The following is a 15,982-nucleotide window of genomic DNA, read 5'->3' as shown; positions in this document are numbered from 1 at the left end:
GTATTCAGTAAACAGTCTAACATATGTTTTGTCATTGCCCAGAGGCTCCAAAGTGAGTGAGATTGCTTCTGCTGTAGATTTGTTGTTGCAGTAGGAACATTGCAGCAGATTCAAGCCATTGCTCAGTCAGGAGTTATACTACCCATGACCATTCTCCCAAAGCATTTTAGCGTAGTAAAGGTGAGTGCTATCAGGTGATGTTCATTGGAGGGAGTTCGTCCTGCTTTTCTTGCTTTTGAACAGGTGGGAATGTCCGACTGCAGCAGTGAGAGACTGAGGATGTCCAGTTGGTTGGCACAGGTATTCAGTGCCCTTCCAGGTACATCATCAGGGCCTGATGCCTTGCAAGGGTTCACCCTCTTGAAAGATGTTCTGACGTCAGCCTTCAAGACAGAGCCGTCAAATGCTGTAGGAATTCACACAGGCATAATGTTATTCTCCTTTTCAGAGTTTGCATATAGGCTTTGAGCTCATGGAGGGATGGAGAACCCCTGCCATCTATGCTATTAGATTTCACTTTATAGGAAGGAATGGCAGGCTAACCCTGCCACAGATATCACACGTCTGATTTTTGTCTCTAACTTCACATGGAATTGTCTTTTCGCTCTTAGTATATCCTTGTAGAGGTCGTAGCTGGACTAATGTAGGGGTTGGATCACCACTTTTTAATGCCAAAGATCTAGCCCTCAGCAGACTGTTCATCCAGCGCTTCTGGTTTGGGAAGATTCAGTATGTTCTTCAAGGCACATACTCGTTCAGGCAGGAACTGAAGTTGGTGATGGTTGTTGCATCTTCATTCAAATCCAAAGATTAATCCCTTTTATATGGTTCAGTCCACTAATGGCCAAGTATTTCTGTTGCAGATCTTTAAAGATAATTATGTTTGTACAATATCAAATAATCTTTTTAAACCAGAAAGACAGCTTCTTTAATAAGTGGCTGTGTAGAACTGTAATTTGAAAATTACATTTTTAAAGCTGTCATTTAATTTTCCATCTTGCATCTCATTGATAATACAGACATGCTGTTGGTCTCATAATTCATTCATGCCCCAGCAACCCCATTTTCATTGCCACATTCCATGTGTGCCTTTCTTTCAACTTGTAAAGCAATGTATATTTGTGCTGCATGCAAAGGGAAAAGCAACAACTTTAGTCCAGGTAACTGGGTACTCTCCAGCAAATTTTGTGCAATTGATATTTCGTAAAAGGCTATAGTAGAAAGTTTTAATGGAGAAGTTCAGAGCCTAAAATTGAAGAGTTTTCATTTACATAATCTGGATCTGTCTTATCAAAAATGGCAAAATGGTGTGGTTGTTGCATATTTCAGTAGGGGATAATTTGATTTTTACTGAGGTGGTGGAGCAAAGGCAGGCAGGTAGAATTTTATATTCACTGGTAGAAAAAGCTCTAACATGAATTGCTTTTCTTTAATCTTGTTGGGAAGATCTGAAATTTCTATAAATCTTTACAGTTTGCTTTGTTTGATTAAATGAGATTGCTTAAAAATATAGTGGAAATATAAATAGAAGTGAACATAATAGAATTTTAATTTGCTGAAAATGATGGCCAAAAGAGCTTTATATGTAATACATTTTCACAGGTCAACAGCAGACCCAGGATGGTGGAGATACAAAATGGCATCTAAAAGTACAGCCTACAGCTGTAACTCCAGTCACAGTGGCAGTCGGTGGTCTTTCCAGTGCTGCATTGGGCACTGTTAGCCCTAACAACCTCGCTCAAGTACAGCTCCAGTCATCTAGTGAGCAAGATGTTCAACCCGGAAAAAGATTGAGAAGAGTTGCCTGTTCATGTCCTAACTGCAGAGATGGTGAAGGGAGGTGAGTACTTTCTACTTAGTTCTATGGTGCTTCAATGAAAGTGGTTAGTGTTGACTGGGACATTCCAGATTTCTGTAACCTGCTGAAGAAGTAGAGGCGCAGATGAGATTTCTTGGCCGTAGCATCAACTTGTCTGTCCTTCACTTCCCAGAGCCCAAAACAGTCAACCTTCTCACAAATCCATATTTATCACAAGGGCAGTATTTTTAAACACTAAATTTCACTGAAAACTCTCATTTGCAGAATTAGTTTTCATGCTTTTAATAATTTCATTCTTGATAATTACTTGGGTTTCTAACGATGTGGGTTTAATTACTGACATAAAACCTTGCTAGATATGATGGTTGCTCTCCAAGTAATGCTTTTTACTTTGTTTCAGCGGATTAATATATTCTTATTTCTTACCTGTGCATTGAGCAGTACAACTAATCAGTCTTCTGCTGACTGGCTGAGCAAAGGCTTCCTAACCTGGGGTCCACAGATGCTTTGCTTAATGGCATTTGTCCGTGGCATAAAAAAAGCTGGGAATACCTGGGCTAAGCCAGGTGATATAGCTGTACTGATTCCTCAAGGGGGCAGTCTTTGCTGGGTGAAATGGAATTTGAAAGTTCAATATTCAACATAACTTTATTATCAAAGCACATGTATGTCATTGTATACTACCCTGAGATTAATTTTCCTGTGGGCATTCATAGCAACTACAAAGAAACGCAACAGAATCAATGAAAAACTGCACACAAAGACGGCTAAGCAACCAAATTGTGCAAATACTAAAAGAAAAAATAATAATAAATAAATGAATATTGAAAGCATGAGTCTGAGTCAAAATTACGTCCATCGGTTGTGGAGTCAGCTCAGTGCTGGGGTGTGTGATTTATTGTAGTTGAAGAGCCTGATAGTTGAGGGGTAAAAATTGTTCCTGATGCTGGTGAGGTGGGACCTAAGGCTTCTGTACCTCTTTCCTGATGGCAGCAGCAGGAAAAGAGCATGGCCTCTATAGTAAGAGTCCCTGATGATGGATGCTGCTTTCCTGCCAGAGCACTCCTTGTGGATGTGCTTGATGGTGCAGAGGGCTTTACTTGTGATGGACTGGGCTGTATCAATTACTTTTACTGGGCTTTTCCATTCCAGGGCATTGGTTGCATACCAGGCCATGATACCACCAGAAAGGATACTCACCACTGTACATCTGTAGGATTTAGTCAAAGTTTTAGATAACATGCTGAATCCTCGCAAGCTTCTAAGAAAGTAGAGGTGCTGCCGTGCGGCTGCCTTCGTAATGACAATTACATGCTGGGCCTAGGACAGGTTCTCAAAAATGGTAATGCTGAGGTATTGAAAGTTACTGACCCTCTCCATCTCTGATCCCCTGATGAGGACTCGCTTGTGGGCCCCCAGTTTCCTCCTACGGTAGTCAATAATTGGCTCTTTTGTTTTGCTGGTATTGAGTGGGAGGTTCTTGTTGTGGCACCATTCAGCCAGATTTTCAGTCTCCTTACTGACCCTCACCACCTTTGATTTGGCCAACAACAGTAGAGTTGTCAACAAACTTAAATATGGCGTTGGAGTTGTATTCGGCCTTGCAGTCATAAGTAAAGTGAATAAAGTAGGCGGCTAAGCACACAGCCTTGTGGTGCACCTGTGCTGATGGAGATCGTGGAGGAGATGTTGCCCTCAATCTGAACTGACAGGGATCTGCAAGTGAGAAAATCGAGCATTCAGTTGTACGTGGAGGTACTGAGGCTTGAGGCTTGGGTCTTGGAGTTTCTTGATTAGTTTTGAGCAGATGATAGTATTGAATTGAGAACTGTAGTCATTGTAAAGCATCCTGATGTATGCATCTTCACTGCCCAGGTGTTCCAGGGTTGAGTGAAGATCCAATGAAATGGCATCTGCATGAATAGTCATTTGTGTTATCATAGTCAGGTTTATTAATACTGACATATACTGGGACGGCAGGGTGGCGTAATGGTTAGCACAGTGCTTTACAGTACCAGTGACCTGGTTCAATCCTGCTGCTATTTGTAAGGAGTTTGACCGCATGGGTTTCCTCTGGGTGCTCCGGTTTCCACCCACAGTCCAAAGACATACCAGCTGGAAAGTTAATTGGTCATTGTGAATTCTCCTATGATTGGGCTGTGGTTAAATTGGTGGTTGCTGGGCGACACAGTAAGACTGGAAGGACCTATTTCACGCAGTATCTCAATAAATTGGAAAAAAACATGAAATCTGTTGTTTTGCAATAGCAGTACAGTGCGATACATAAACAGCAAAATACTATAATAGGAAATATTTTTAGAAGTGCAAAAGAGAGCACTATAGTGAGGTTGTGTTCATAGGTTCATTGACCGTTCAGAAATCCGATGGCGGAGGAAAAGAACCTTTTCCTCAGCCTGTGTATGTGTCTTCACGCTCCTTTACCACTTCCCTGCTGGTAGTAATGAGAAGAGGGCATGTCCTGCATGGTGAGAGACCTTAATGATGGATGCCAACTTGGGGCACTGCCTCTTGAAGATATCTTCAATGGTGGGAAAGCTGGTGCTCATGCAGGAGCTGGTTGAGTCGACAAACCTCTGCAGCATTTTTCAACCTGTGCTTTTGGAGCCTCCGTTAACAGTTTGTGATGCAATCTGTTAAAATGTTCTCCACGGTACTTCTATAGAAATTTATTTGAGTCTTTGGTGATGTAATAAAATCTCCTCAAACTCTGAAAGAAGTATAAGTGTCTTTTTTATGATTGCATCAATATGTTGGGCTCGGGATGGATCCTGTGAGATGTCCGCATCAAGGAACGTGAATCTGCTTACTCCTCCTGGTGCTGTACCCGACTGAGTGTTTTTCCGGCATCCACTTCCTGAAGTCCACAGCCATTGTTGAGTGAAAGGTTGATGTTGCGACAGCACTCAACCAGCTGATCTCCCTCACACCTGTATGGCTCATCATTACCATCTGAGATTCTCCCAAATGCAGTTCTGTCATTGGCAAATTTATAAATGACATTTGAACTGTGCCTGGCTGCAGTCATGAGTGTAGAGAAAGTAAAGCAGTGGTAAGTCTGTATCCTTGAGTGGTGCCTGTGTTGATTGCCAGCGAAGAGGAGATGTTATTTCCAATCAGATGATGACTTCCCAATGAGGAAGTTATTGGACCTGACTTGTAATGAAACAATCATAAAGAAACAAGTTTTATGCCTCTTTCCTGACTTCTAAAAGAACCTTGGATTAAAACACCAGAATCCAAGTGGTGTAGCTGGCAAACACGATTTAGAACTTGGAACAATCGAGATAAATGTGGAATTTGCGGTGCTTAAACAAAAGGGGTAAGAACTTCCTCTTGTTTTCCCATTTGCCTGAGAGAAAAATTCTGGCTTCTGCATCATTGGTCAGGAGTTGGGAGTGAGGGACTGCTCTGTTGCTATTTTTAAAAACAGATCTGTAAAAAAAAAACACATCCTGGTAGAGCCATGGGAGAGTGCGGATTAAATACACAAGCCAGTAGAACCTAAAAATTAAGTAGTACAAGCAGTTGAGCACATAATTGATTTACTTGTTTGCTTATTTATTGTTATTATTTTTTATTTTATTTTTTTCTCTCTGCTAGATTATGTATTGCACTGAACTGCTGCTGCTAAGTTAACACATTTCATGTCACATACCAGTGATGATAAATCTGATTCTGATAAAAAGATAAGTGAGCCAATGGAGTGTGTGAGAAAACTTAAGTATGTGTAAGCTAGCAGAGTACGGGGGGCGGGGGGTGGAAGTAATTAAATTTGCCGTGCAAGCCAACCTATTAAAATTTCAACTGCAAGCTTTTAGTGTTTCAACATTGTGGTCAAAATAATTAAAAATGCTTATGAATTTTGATCAAATCAAAACAATGGCCAAAGCTGTTATCTAAATGAAACATTTCAGTTTGATAAAATTGTTGAACATGTCCAGACAAAATATACCTTCAGTGTTGAATCCAATGAAGTGTCCCTTGCATGATATTTTGAAGGTATGGACATGTCCAGGAAATGACTGCCACTGGTTTAGAGAAAAGACTGCGTGGTCAGTTTGATCAAATGTGAGAGTGACTGGAAGAGTTAATGGGACAAGTAAAATCTTCTACTATTCAAAAGAAATCACAAAACTTGTGATGAACTACGAAAACCGTATGATAGAGGCAGTAAAAAGCCTAAAGAGCAAATATTTGCATTAACTGAAGTGAAACATGATAAAATCAATGTGCATTGTGTAAAGCTTCAAAGCAAACAAACAAGAAAGCACAACCATGACTTCAAATGGGCAGTCCTGCTAGTAGTGCTTCGTGACATTACTACCGGTGGTCCGTCCTGGGAAAAACCTGTTTCTGAAGCTCCGCCCAAGGGTCCACATCAAACAGTCTCTTTATACGGTGCCACCATCCGAACTCCAGAGAACTACAGCCTATAGCAGACAGGCTCCAGAGACTGCGCCACCATCTGAACACTGAGGAATTACAGATGGACATGACATGGACTCTACAGCGGCATCTAGTGACTCGCGGTGAGGATGACAGTGATGAAACAATAAAATTGACAGCTATGTCATAGCTTGCTCCAATAAAGACCAAGGGAGTGAAAAGATACAGGACTGAAGATGAAACCATTGTTAATTATTGACAAGCTAGTGGCAGATCCTTCAACTATTGCTTAACCACTCAACGCTCTGCTAAAAGACAGCAACTGCTCAGACAATCCTGTGATGACATTGGACAAACGGGTAGAAAACTGGACCAGGCTACATGAGCATCAGCTAGTGTGCAGACGGCATGACCTACACTCACTAGTGTCAGCTCATAAAGACGAAGAATGACACCATTTCAACTGGACAGCAGCAAGGGTCTTGACTCAAACAAGAACACGAAAAGAACGAGAATTTCTCAAAGCATGGTTCTCAATAGAAGGAACCATCAACAAACACGTCGACATAGATCTGGTATGTGAACCATTATGGAGAAAAGAGAAACAACAACATAAACAATCGAACCTAGACAGCGAAGCAGACACTTCCAACAGACCTCCCTTGAAGACAGCCAATCAGAATTTTCTACTGCTAAACTGTTCAGTGTTTTGAACCAGCCAACCAGATCATGATGTCTAATTAATATCTATTCAGATCCGGGATGAATATATAAGCCAGCATTCTGAGGAGACCATGTCCTCAATTGTGCACTGATGATAGCTTCTCAATTGGAACGGAAACGTCTGCAAACATCTTGCCAAGCTTGGCGATCAGCCAGACTTCCAAATAGCCAACCCAAGCTACTGATATTCCACAATATTTCAAATAAACATAGGCTCTTTCTCATCACAGTCTGCTTATTTTCCATTACCACACTCTCGGCTATTATTATCATTATCATCACCTGCTCTGTCTCTTAGTAGAGCACACGTCTGGCATCTTAGTCTTCTTGAGAGGACACACAAGACTTGTAGCCTGGTTTGCTGACAATGGTAGCAAATAAAAGACTTAGAAGTGAGTACCAAAGTTTTTTAATGCTCATTTCTCCCAGCCCCATTCTGTTGAGTTACCTGAGGGTCCCTTGGAGCATTAGAGTCTCTGTTGCTTCGGAGTGATGGCGCAACCTTGTGGGCATTGAAGTACTGCAGTGCCAGTCGGAACACAGTGTGTCCATCTGCTGGCTCGTGCTCTCAGACCTGTGTTCTGGTGTCTGGAGGAAGAACCCACAGCAGCTGCTCCAGAACAATGGCATCACCAATTTCCTCCCTGGACTTCTGTTCTGCTCAAATCCATCAGCCATAGAGACCCCTCATCCCAGTGGGTGACCACCCCTGGTGGGAGAGTACTGGAATGGAATTGTTGGCAATAGGTTTCTGCTGAGATATCAAATTTAGCCAGCAGTGTCTCCTTCAGGTCAGGATAGTTGTTGGACCTCTTTTCATCCATTGCAGCATAGGCTTCAAGAGCTGTACACGTCAGTGGTGGCACTAGCTGGCAGGCCAACTTCTCCTCTGGCCATTGCCGTATCCAGGCCATCCTCTTGAACCCTTAGGAATTAGTTCACAATATCGTCACCTTGCTGATAGGAAGGCATTTTGGGACTCTTCCCTGGCTTTGGAATTCCTTCCAAAAAGCATCATCTCTCCTTTGCTGAACAGATTTTCCAAGAAGGGTTCAGAGGTAGTGCCTGTTTCTGGCCTGTCTTTGTCCCCGGGTTGAAGTTCTTCCTCCTCTGAGATCACTGTCCCTCAGACATCTACTCCATTTTTATCCTCAAGAGATTTCCAGACTTGGGACCGCAATCCCATTCTTCTCCAGGTTGAACACACCACCTTGTGACTAGCCATCCCACTGCTGCCACACATATTAGATACATGGGTTATGACTGGCACTTAGTGCAAGGCTGTTTATTAGATGCATCGAAAAGCAAACTTTATATTCATGGGATCAATATTCATTTAGGAATCAGGTGGTAGAGAGGAAGAAGCTGTTCCTGAAACACTGTGTGTGTGCCTTCAGGCTTCTGTTCCTCCTTCCTCTGTCACAATGAGAAGAGGGCATGTCCTGGGTAATGCAAGCCACCTTTCTGAGAAACTGCTCCGTGGCTAGTACCCAAGATGGAGCTGATTAATTTTATAACTTCTGTAGCTTCTTTCATCCTATGCAGCAGACTCCCCCACCCCCAATACCAGACAGTGATGCAGCCTGTCAGAATGCTCTCCATAGTACATCTGTAGAAGTTTTCGGAACTTCTACTCTCCCTAGGAGGATGGTTCATGTTTCCTCATCTTGCCCTTCCTGCAGTCCACAATCAGCTTTCTTGTCTTACTGACATTGAGTGCAAGGTTGTTGCTGCGATACCACTCAACTAGCTGATATATCTTGCTCTTGTGTATGTCCTCTTGTCTCCATCTGAGCTTCTACCAATGATGGTTGTATCATCAGCATATTTATAGATCCACTTGAGCTGTGCCTAGCCCCACAGTCATGGGTATACAGCAAGTAGAGCAGTGGGCTAAGCACACATCCCTGAGGTGCACCAGTGTTGATTGTCAGTGAGGAGGAGATACTATCACTAATCCGAACAGTTTGTGGTCTTCTGGTTAGGAAATTGCAATCATTACAAAATAAACGAAGGTATCTACATTAAATATAGTATACAAACAACATGTACACATTTAACACATCCCCATTACTAAAGAAATGGAAAATTCTGCCATGTATGGCATGAAAGGCACCATAAAGCCAACCGAAGTGTGTCAGCTCAGTTTAGGACCCATTATGAGAATATACTGGGGAAGTCATTGAAGTGCGTACACTCAGCGCAACGACAGCAGAATGACAAGGGTGGGTGTATGTGTGGTGCGTTTACTGAGTGCTCTCTGTCACAGTGTTCCTGCACCACCTGGTTCATTTCTGCACTCTCAAGTGGACTACATTTCTTTACCAAGTTGTCAAGGATGCTCAGATGTACTGGTAATAATAGACAAGATGGGTGGAAGCTCTTCCAGCAAGTAAAGCCGCTGCCACACCCACAGCATAAACTCTGACCAGGGACTATATTTCTAGACAGGGATTGTCATGTCATATTGACCCTGACCAAGGAACACATTTCACTGGGAGTGCTTGTCAGGGATTATCTCCACTGATGAACATCGGACTTTTCATTGTCCATATCACCCAGAGTCATCAGGACAAGTCGAACAAGTGAATGGAAACATCAAACAGCAACAAGCATCACGAGGAAGGTGTACTATTGTTTACGGCCCTTCCTATGGTCTTCTGCAGCATCAGAGTAACCCCAAACTAAGTCTATTCGAAGTGGTAACCACCGTGAGCTGGATGGGAGAGTCCTTTTCAAGTGCTTTTAATTACCAACTCGGTGGTATAGGCAGAAGGTAAAAGTAAGTGGATACAGGCCAGCCGCTGCGAGCGAACTGAAGGCGAGGACAGTAAGTGCTAATGTTGTGGTTAATGTGCTAGAAACCTTTGACCTAGTGCCTACATTGCTGGGCTACAGTCAGCAAATCACTATCCAGACAGAAGCCGTCAATCAAGTTGTCATTATAACGTTCATTCTAATACTCTTGGTAAATTTTTGCCAATTTTCCCAGGAACTATGCCCTACTGGAATAGTACCTTCTGAACAGAAGCAAAAGATAGCTGAGATGACTCGTAATGTATACTTGCAAATATTACATTGAATTTACTGATGCTGTCAATGACTGTAGGTGTTGGGTATGTCAATATATACCACACACTTCAAAATATTCACTGATCCTAGGCATTCCTGCCAATCCAGAACAAAATGCATCCTCTTTATTAAACACTCCAACAATTGCGATGTTGACATTATTCCTGATTCATTATTCTCAAGGAAGACACAAGTATACAATGATCATGTCCCCGCACATATCGCCTTAAGCTAGATAATTTATGTAAATACCACCATGATTTATGGATTGTCGAGTTTGACCTATTCATGTCGTGTCCTGGGATATATCTACCTCTAATGTCCATGACAAAGCTATTAAATACTTCCATGTGTTCACTATAAAAGCTACCTTTTGCTTGTGTTCAGAGGGTACTACTCCAGTAGGACGTAGTTCAATTACGCTCTACATTGTCTTAAACAGGGTAATGACTCAGGAATTGCCATTGATGAACAGAAAAATATTACAGTTCAACAAGGCTCTTGTCAAGTAATAAGGAATGGTGTGAGTTCACGGAACAATATTATTGTTACCGGAGGAACGTTGTTTCATTTGGTTGTTTATGCAGTACTGCTATATTTATGTGCCTGAGACTTTTCCACAGTGCTGTATGTACAATCAGATGACAATGAACCTGAGCATGAACTTTTTATTTACCTCTTCCATGTAATTAGCTAGGATCTTGTTACCTAGGATATGTTTTTCCTGCACACACCTTACCTTTACCTCCCAAACCTATAAGTAAACGACATTTCAGATAATTTTGCATCAATTTTATTCCCATTTTATGGTGTTACAAGGATTATAAGAGATTTAAAATGTTGCTGCAGCCTTAGAACGATACTGCTGAAACCTTGGGAAAAGTAACAACAGAAATGGTCGCTGTGTGTAAGATGGTCCTTGAAAATTGTATGGCATTGGATCTTTGCTTAGCAGTTAAGAGAATATGTGCAGCAAGGAGTGCTGTACTTATATACTTGACGAGTCTGAAGATGTAACTAATTTGGCTGATCATATTTATAAAGAAGCAGCTGAAGCACATCAGTCTGATGGTTGGGATTTCTTTGACTGGATTCAGAAGCTGGAGTTACTCTACATTACAAGTCTTATTATTCATACCAATATGCCTTATCATAACTTGCATCTTTCTCTGCTTGTTTAAAGGCTATCATTAATAGAATAGTTCAAACTTGCACAAGTGTGCATACTAATCTGCCTAACCATGACATGATCTATTGAATCATTTGAAGAATATATACCCTTTGATATTTTGTAATTTAATTAGTGTTTTGATTATTTTATACATAATGTAGATGGCACATGTTCTCCTGCCTCTGAATTTTCAGATGTAATGATTCTAAGCATGTGATTTTGAATCAAAGGGGGAATTACTAGATCTGTATGTTTAATTCTTAGATTATTCTTTGCTTTGCAGTGTAACAATTAATTATCTGTTTGTGCTTTATATAATTACTTGTATGTAAGTAACTGCTTACTATGATTTTGCATATTATAGTATGCACAAGTTTATTTTTAATAAACAGGTTTTGAATCTTGTTGATTAGTACTGAATAGATGATGGTGTTGAACGCTGAGTTGTAACCAATAAGCCACAGCCTGACATACATGTTGTTGTCCAGGTGTCCCAAGGCCAATTGAGAGCCAGCAAGTTTGCATCGGCTGTAGACATGTTATGGCAGTAGGTAAATTGCAGCAGGTCCAGAGGCTTACTCATGCACAAGTGAATTCTAACCATAACCAATCTCCCAAAGGACTCTTCATCACAGTAGATGGAAATGCTACTGAGGAATAGTCGTTAGAGCAGCTCACTCTACTTTTCTTGGGCAGTGGTATGATTGATGCTCTTTTGAAGCAACATGGGAACCTCCAGCTGAAGCAGTGCAGGGTTTGAAGATGTCTTTGAATGCTCCAGCCAGTTGGTTGGCATTGGTTTTCAGTGCCCTGCCAGGTACTCTGGGGCCTGGCACCTTGGCGAGGGTTCACCCTCCTGATGGATGTTCTCACATTGGCTTCTGAGGCAGATACTATTGGGCCGCCAGCTGCTGCAGGGGTTCACGCGGGGGTAGTTTTGATCTTTGTATCAAAGAATACATAAAGGGCGTTATTTCTTTATAATTGAGTGAACCAAGTCTCTAACTAGATTATCTGCAATTGAAGCCAAAATTGCAAGGAGTACATGAGGCAGCACTTGAAGAGAATCCTTCAGATTTTTAAATTTCTGTCCACTTTCCATCTGAGAGTATCACAATTCTGAAGGGACCTAACTTGAAAGGAAATGGATAGAGGAATATCTGGTTATGTCAAATTAACCTTCAAGTGAAACATGGCCACCTTTTATGAATTCACCCTTTTTACCTCTAATTATTCCTGCTATATTTACACTGTCTACTAATAAAGTTTATTGCCATCAAAATGAGGAAGGTGGATGCCATCTGGGAAAAGCCAACTTAAAATTATCATTCCAATGTATCTGGGTCCCTTCCAAACAAGCAGCTGAGTTCATATAACTGAAGTATCCTAACAGTTTTATGGCCAATAGGCAATTTTTGGGTTTTACGAAACACTTTTTTTAAAATGTTGAGCAAAGCTCAAAGTAAATTTATTATCAAAGTATGTAAATGCCACCATATACTTGAAATTCATTTTCTTGCAGTCATTTACAGTAGAACTATACAATATATTAACAAGTAACTACTTTACAAAATAATTTGGCTGATTTAATTTTTTTTTGCTCTTGGATCTTCATTCTGTAACTTCTCTTTTGAATAGGACCTCTACCGAGCCAGGGAAGAAGAAACAGCACATCTGCCACATGGAAGGCTGTGGAAAAGTTTATGGTAAAACATCCCATCTACGGGCACACCTTCGCTGGCACACCGGTGAAAGACCATTTGTGTGTAATTGGCTCTTCTGTGGAAAGCGTTTTACACGAAGCGATGAATTACAGAGGCATAGAAGGACTCACACAGGTTAGCAATGTACAATGCTGGATTTTTAAAAAAAATTCTTTAACAAATAAGAGGCATTTATAAGTAAACAGTGTGGCAAGATGAGATCTATTAATGAGACCAACTGGCCATCATACTTTCCACTCTGGGGGAGACCGCAACTATATTTCCAAAGTCTTGATTTCATCAGTGATTTTTCCAAATTAGTCTTGAGGACCTGTCATTCAAGCATTAAGAGCTGGAAAAATATCTGAGCCCAAAAGAAACAAAAATGTAAAATTCTAAAGATGGTTCAGTCCAAACACAATTTTGGAATTTTAGTTGTGACTGCTGCTGATGATAGGTTCTGTTGATGACATCCTTATGGAAGCACAGATGTTGTGCAGGACATTCCTCACTGTAGTTCTCATGGGAAAATTACTGTGACACTAAGGCTTCCTAATTTATCCAATAACAGTCTTGTCTAGAAGCCTTGAAATTGGCAAAACACCTTAAGAAGTTGACATTACCAGTCCCTGGTGACTTCGTAAAAGTTTAAAAAAAAGTATGAATTGCAGATATGTGTGGAATCACAGCAATAGAGGATCTTGAGGTAGAAACTAAGGAACTGGGTAATTGTTGATCTCTTACTAAGTACTGCTGCTGGAATAGCAGCTCTGGTGTCAAATCACAGTCTGTCTCACCTGGCAGTAGTTCAATTTTTACATACAAATACATTTACCAGTCTGGATTCCAGTATTATGAAAGCCACAAATGGGTGCACAGGACACAACAGCCATTTTTGTACTTTAGAACACTCATGATCCCCAAATGGATAGGTGTTACTGAATTCAATTTTCATGCTGCATTAACTGATAGCTGACGTTAGTTCAAAGTACTGCAGTACATAAACTTTATTAAGTGTTTGCTTTAAATGAATCTTGTTCTAAGTGTATGTTATCCAGGTTAATCTAGTTTACTAATCTTGATCATATTGTTTAAATTCATCTATTATTAAATATAATATAAAGAAAGCAATACACGTTTTAAGGTTTTTTTCCTCAGAAAATTATTACATCCAGGAATGAGCTCTGATCAAATTTTGAGTCAACTGGATTGTGATTCCATTTTTATTTAAGTGAGATTGGTTGAAAGCCAAAGCTAATGTTGGGGATTTGGAGATTTAGATCTGTGACTGAAATCAAATAAGTAGCCATTTTTTTGTGTGGTTTCAGGTATAATAAAATGTAGAATAGTTGCCATCTTGTGAGCATTGCAATAGCTTCAGCATTCATTAATGAAGTTGCTCTCTGACTTCATGTTAAATACCACAACCATCATTATGATATGTCGTCTTTAGTGATAGTGTAAGTACGCTTAATGTTGCCCCAAGAGCTTTCCAAAGGGAATTAATGGGGTTGAGGCATTCCAGGAGAAACCTTGTAAACTGTGGCCAGATGTACCAAACAGAATCCAAAGTATGACTCATTCTAAACTTGTCTTGGCACTTTATATGATCACTGAAGTCCAATATTTACATATGCTTCCTTATGCTCCAGCGATGGTATCTGTGTTGAGAAAAGAATGACGTGGTCCAGTCCTGACAGGATTCCAAAGCATTACAATGGGAAATTGTTCAGATCCCGGTCTGGATGTGAAACCCTGTAGATTTCAATGTTGCTTCTTGGCCTGCTGATTAAGGGGCAAAGGGGAAGGTACTTTTTTTTAATTTTAAACAGTATTTTTCTTTGAAAGTATATTTGTAGCTTGATTAATAATCTAGAGACCAATGCTAGTGATTCAAAGACCCAGGTTTAAATCCCAGCATGGCATCTGTGGAATTTAAATTAAGTTGTTAGTCTGGAATTTGCAGCCGTTAGTTTAGATAATAATCTCAGAATCTATAAATTAAATAGTTTTTTTTAATTTGTCATGTTCACTACTTCAGAAAGGAAACCTGTCATGCTTATCTATTTCGTCTTTGTGTGAATCTGAATCCACTTGTGTTTGACTCTTAACATGTTTTTATATATGTGTATTTGTGTATATTTATTTGTTTATTAATTATGCCCATAAACCAGATATAGTCATTCCACACAGAAACAGTCCCTTCATCCCAACTGGTCCAAGCTAAAGAAGGTCCCTATCGAAACTAGTCTAGTTTGGTCAATGTCCCTCTGAACCTTTCCTATCCATGTACCTGCCTAAGTGTTTTTTAATGTTTTTACTGTACCTGCCTCAACCTCCTCTTCTGGCAACTCTTTCCATATACTGACCACTGTCTGGGTTGAAAAGCGCAACCAGGTTCCCATTAAATCTCTGTCTCCCTGTGCCTCTGTCTCCACTTAAACTCATGTTATCACCAACCCCGAGGGAGAAAAAAAACTCGTGACTTTATACACCTCTTTTTTAAAAAAATAAATAAATAATTCACCCCTCATTTTCCTATACTCCAGTGAATAAAGTTCCAATCTGCTTGATCTTGCTGTATGAGAGGTGGCTGAAGAGGTTCTGGAGGCATTAGTAATAATCTTTCGAGAATCAATTGATTCTGGCATGGTTCTGGAGGAATCGAAAATTGCAAATGTCATTCCACTCTCCAAGAAGGGAGGGAGGCAGAAAAACCAGAAATTATAGGCCAGTTAATGTGACCTCAATGGTTCGGAGGATGTTGAAGTTGATTGTTAAAAATGTGGTTTTGGGGTATTTGGAGGCCATAGTCAGCATGCAATAGGCCAAAGTCAGCATGCTTCCCTTAAAGGAAAATCTTGCCTGACAAATCTGTTGAAATTCTTTGAGGAAATAGCAAGCAGGATAGACAAAGGCAAATTGGTGGATGTTGTGTACTTGGATTGACAGAAAGCCCTTGGCAAGGTGCCACACAAGAGGCTGCTTAATGAAATGAGAGCCCATGGAAAGATTTTCACATAGAGCATTGGCTGATTGGCAGAAAACAAAGAGTGGAAATAAAATGAGCCTTTTCTGATTAGCTAC

The 15,982-nt window shown here is 40.6% G+C and overlaps 1 protein-coding gene across 2 annotated transcripts in view; it reads left to right on the top strand.

The window, feature by feature from the left end:
* Positions 1-15,982, top strand: part of sp4 (sp4 transcription factor) — a 74,445-nt gene that overhangs the window by 34,909 nt on the left and 23,554 nt on the right. For both annotated transcript variants that reach the window (XM_072253362.1, XM_072253363.1), the window contains exons 4-5: positions 1,603-1,840; positions 12,831-13,030. In XM_072253362.1, the coding sequence (XP_072109463.1) occupies positions 1,603-1,840; positions 12,831-13,030 (438 nt within the window). The remainder of the gene's footprint in view (positions 1-1,602; positions 1,841-12,830; positions 13,031-15,982) is intronic.

Source organism: Mobula birostris, chromosome 3 (genome assembly GCF_030028105.1).
Source record: "Mobula birostris isolate sMobBir1 chromosome 3, sMobBir1.hap1, whole genome shotgun sequence".
In the NCBI taxonomy this organism is placed as follows: Eukaryota; Metazoa; Chordata; class Chondrichthyes; order Myliobatiformes; family Myliobatidae; genus Mobula; species Mobula birostris.
This window is presented reverse-complemented; position numbering and strand designations above follow the sequence as displayed.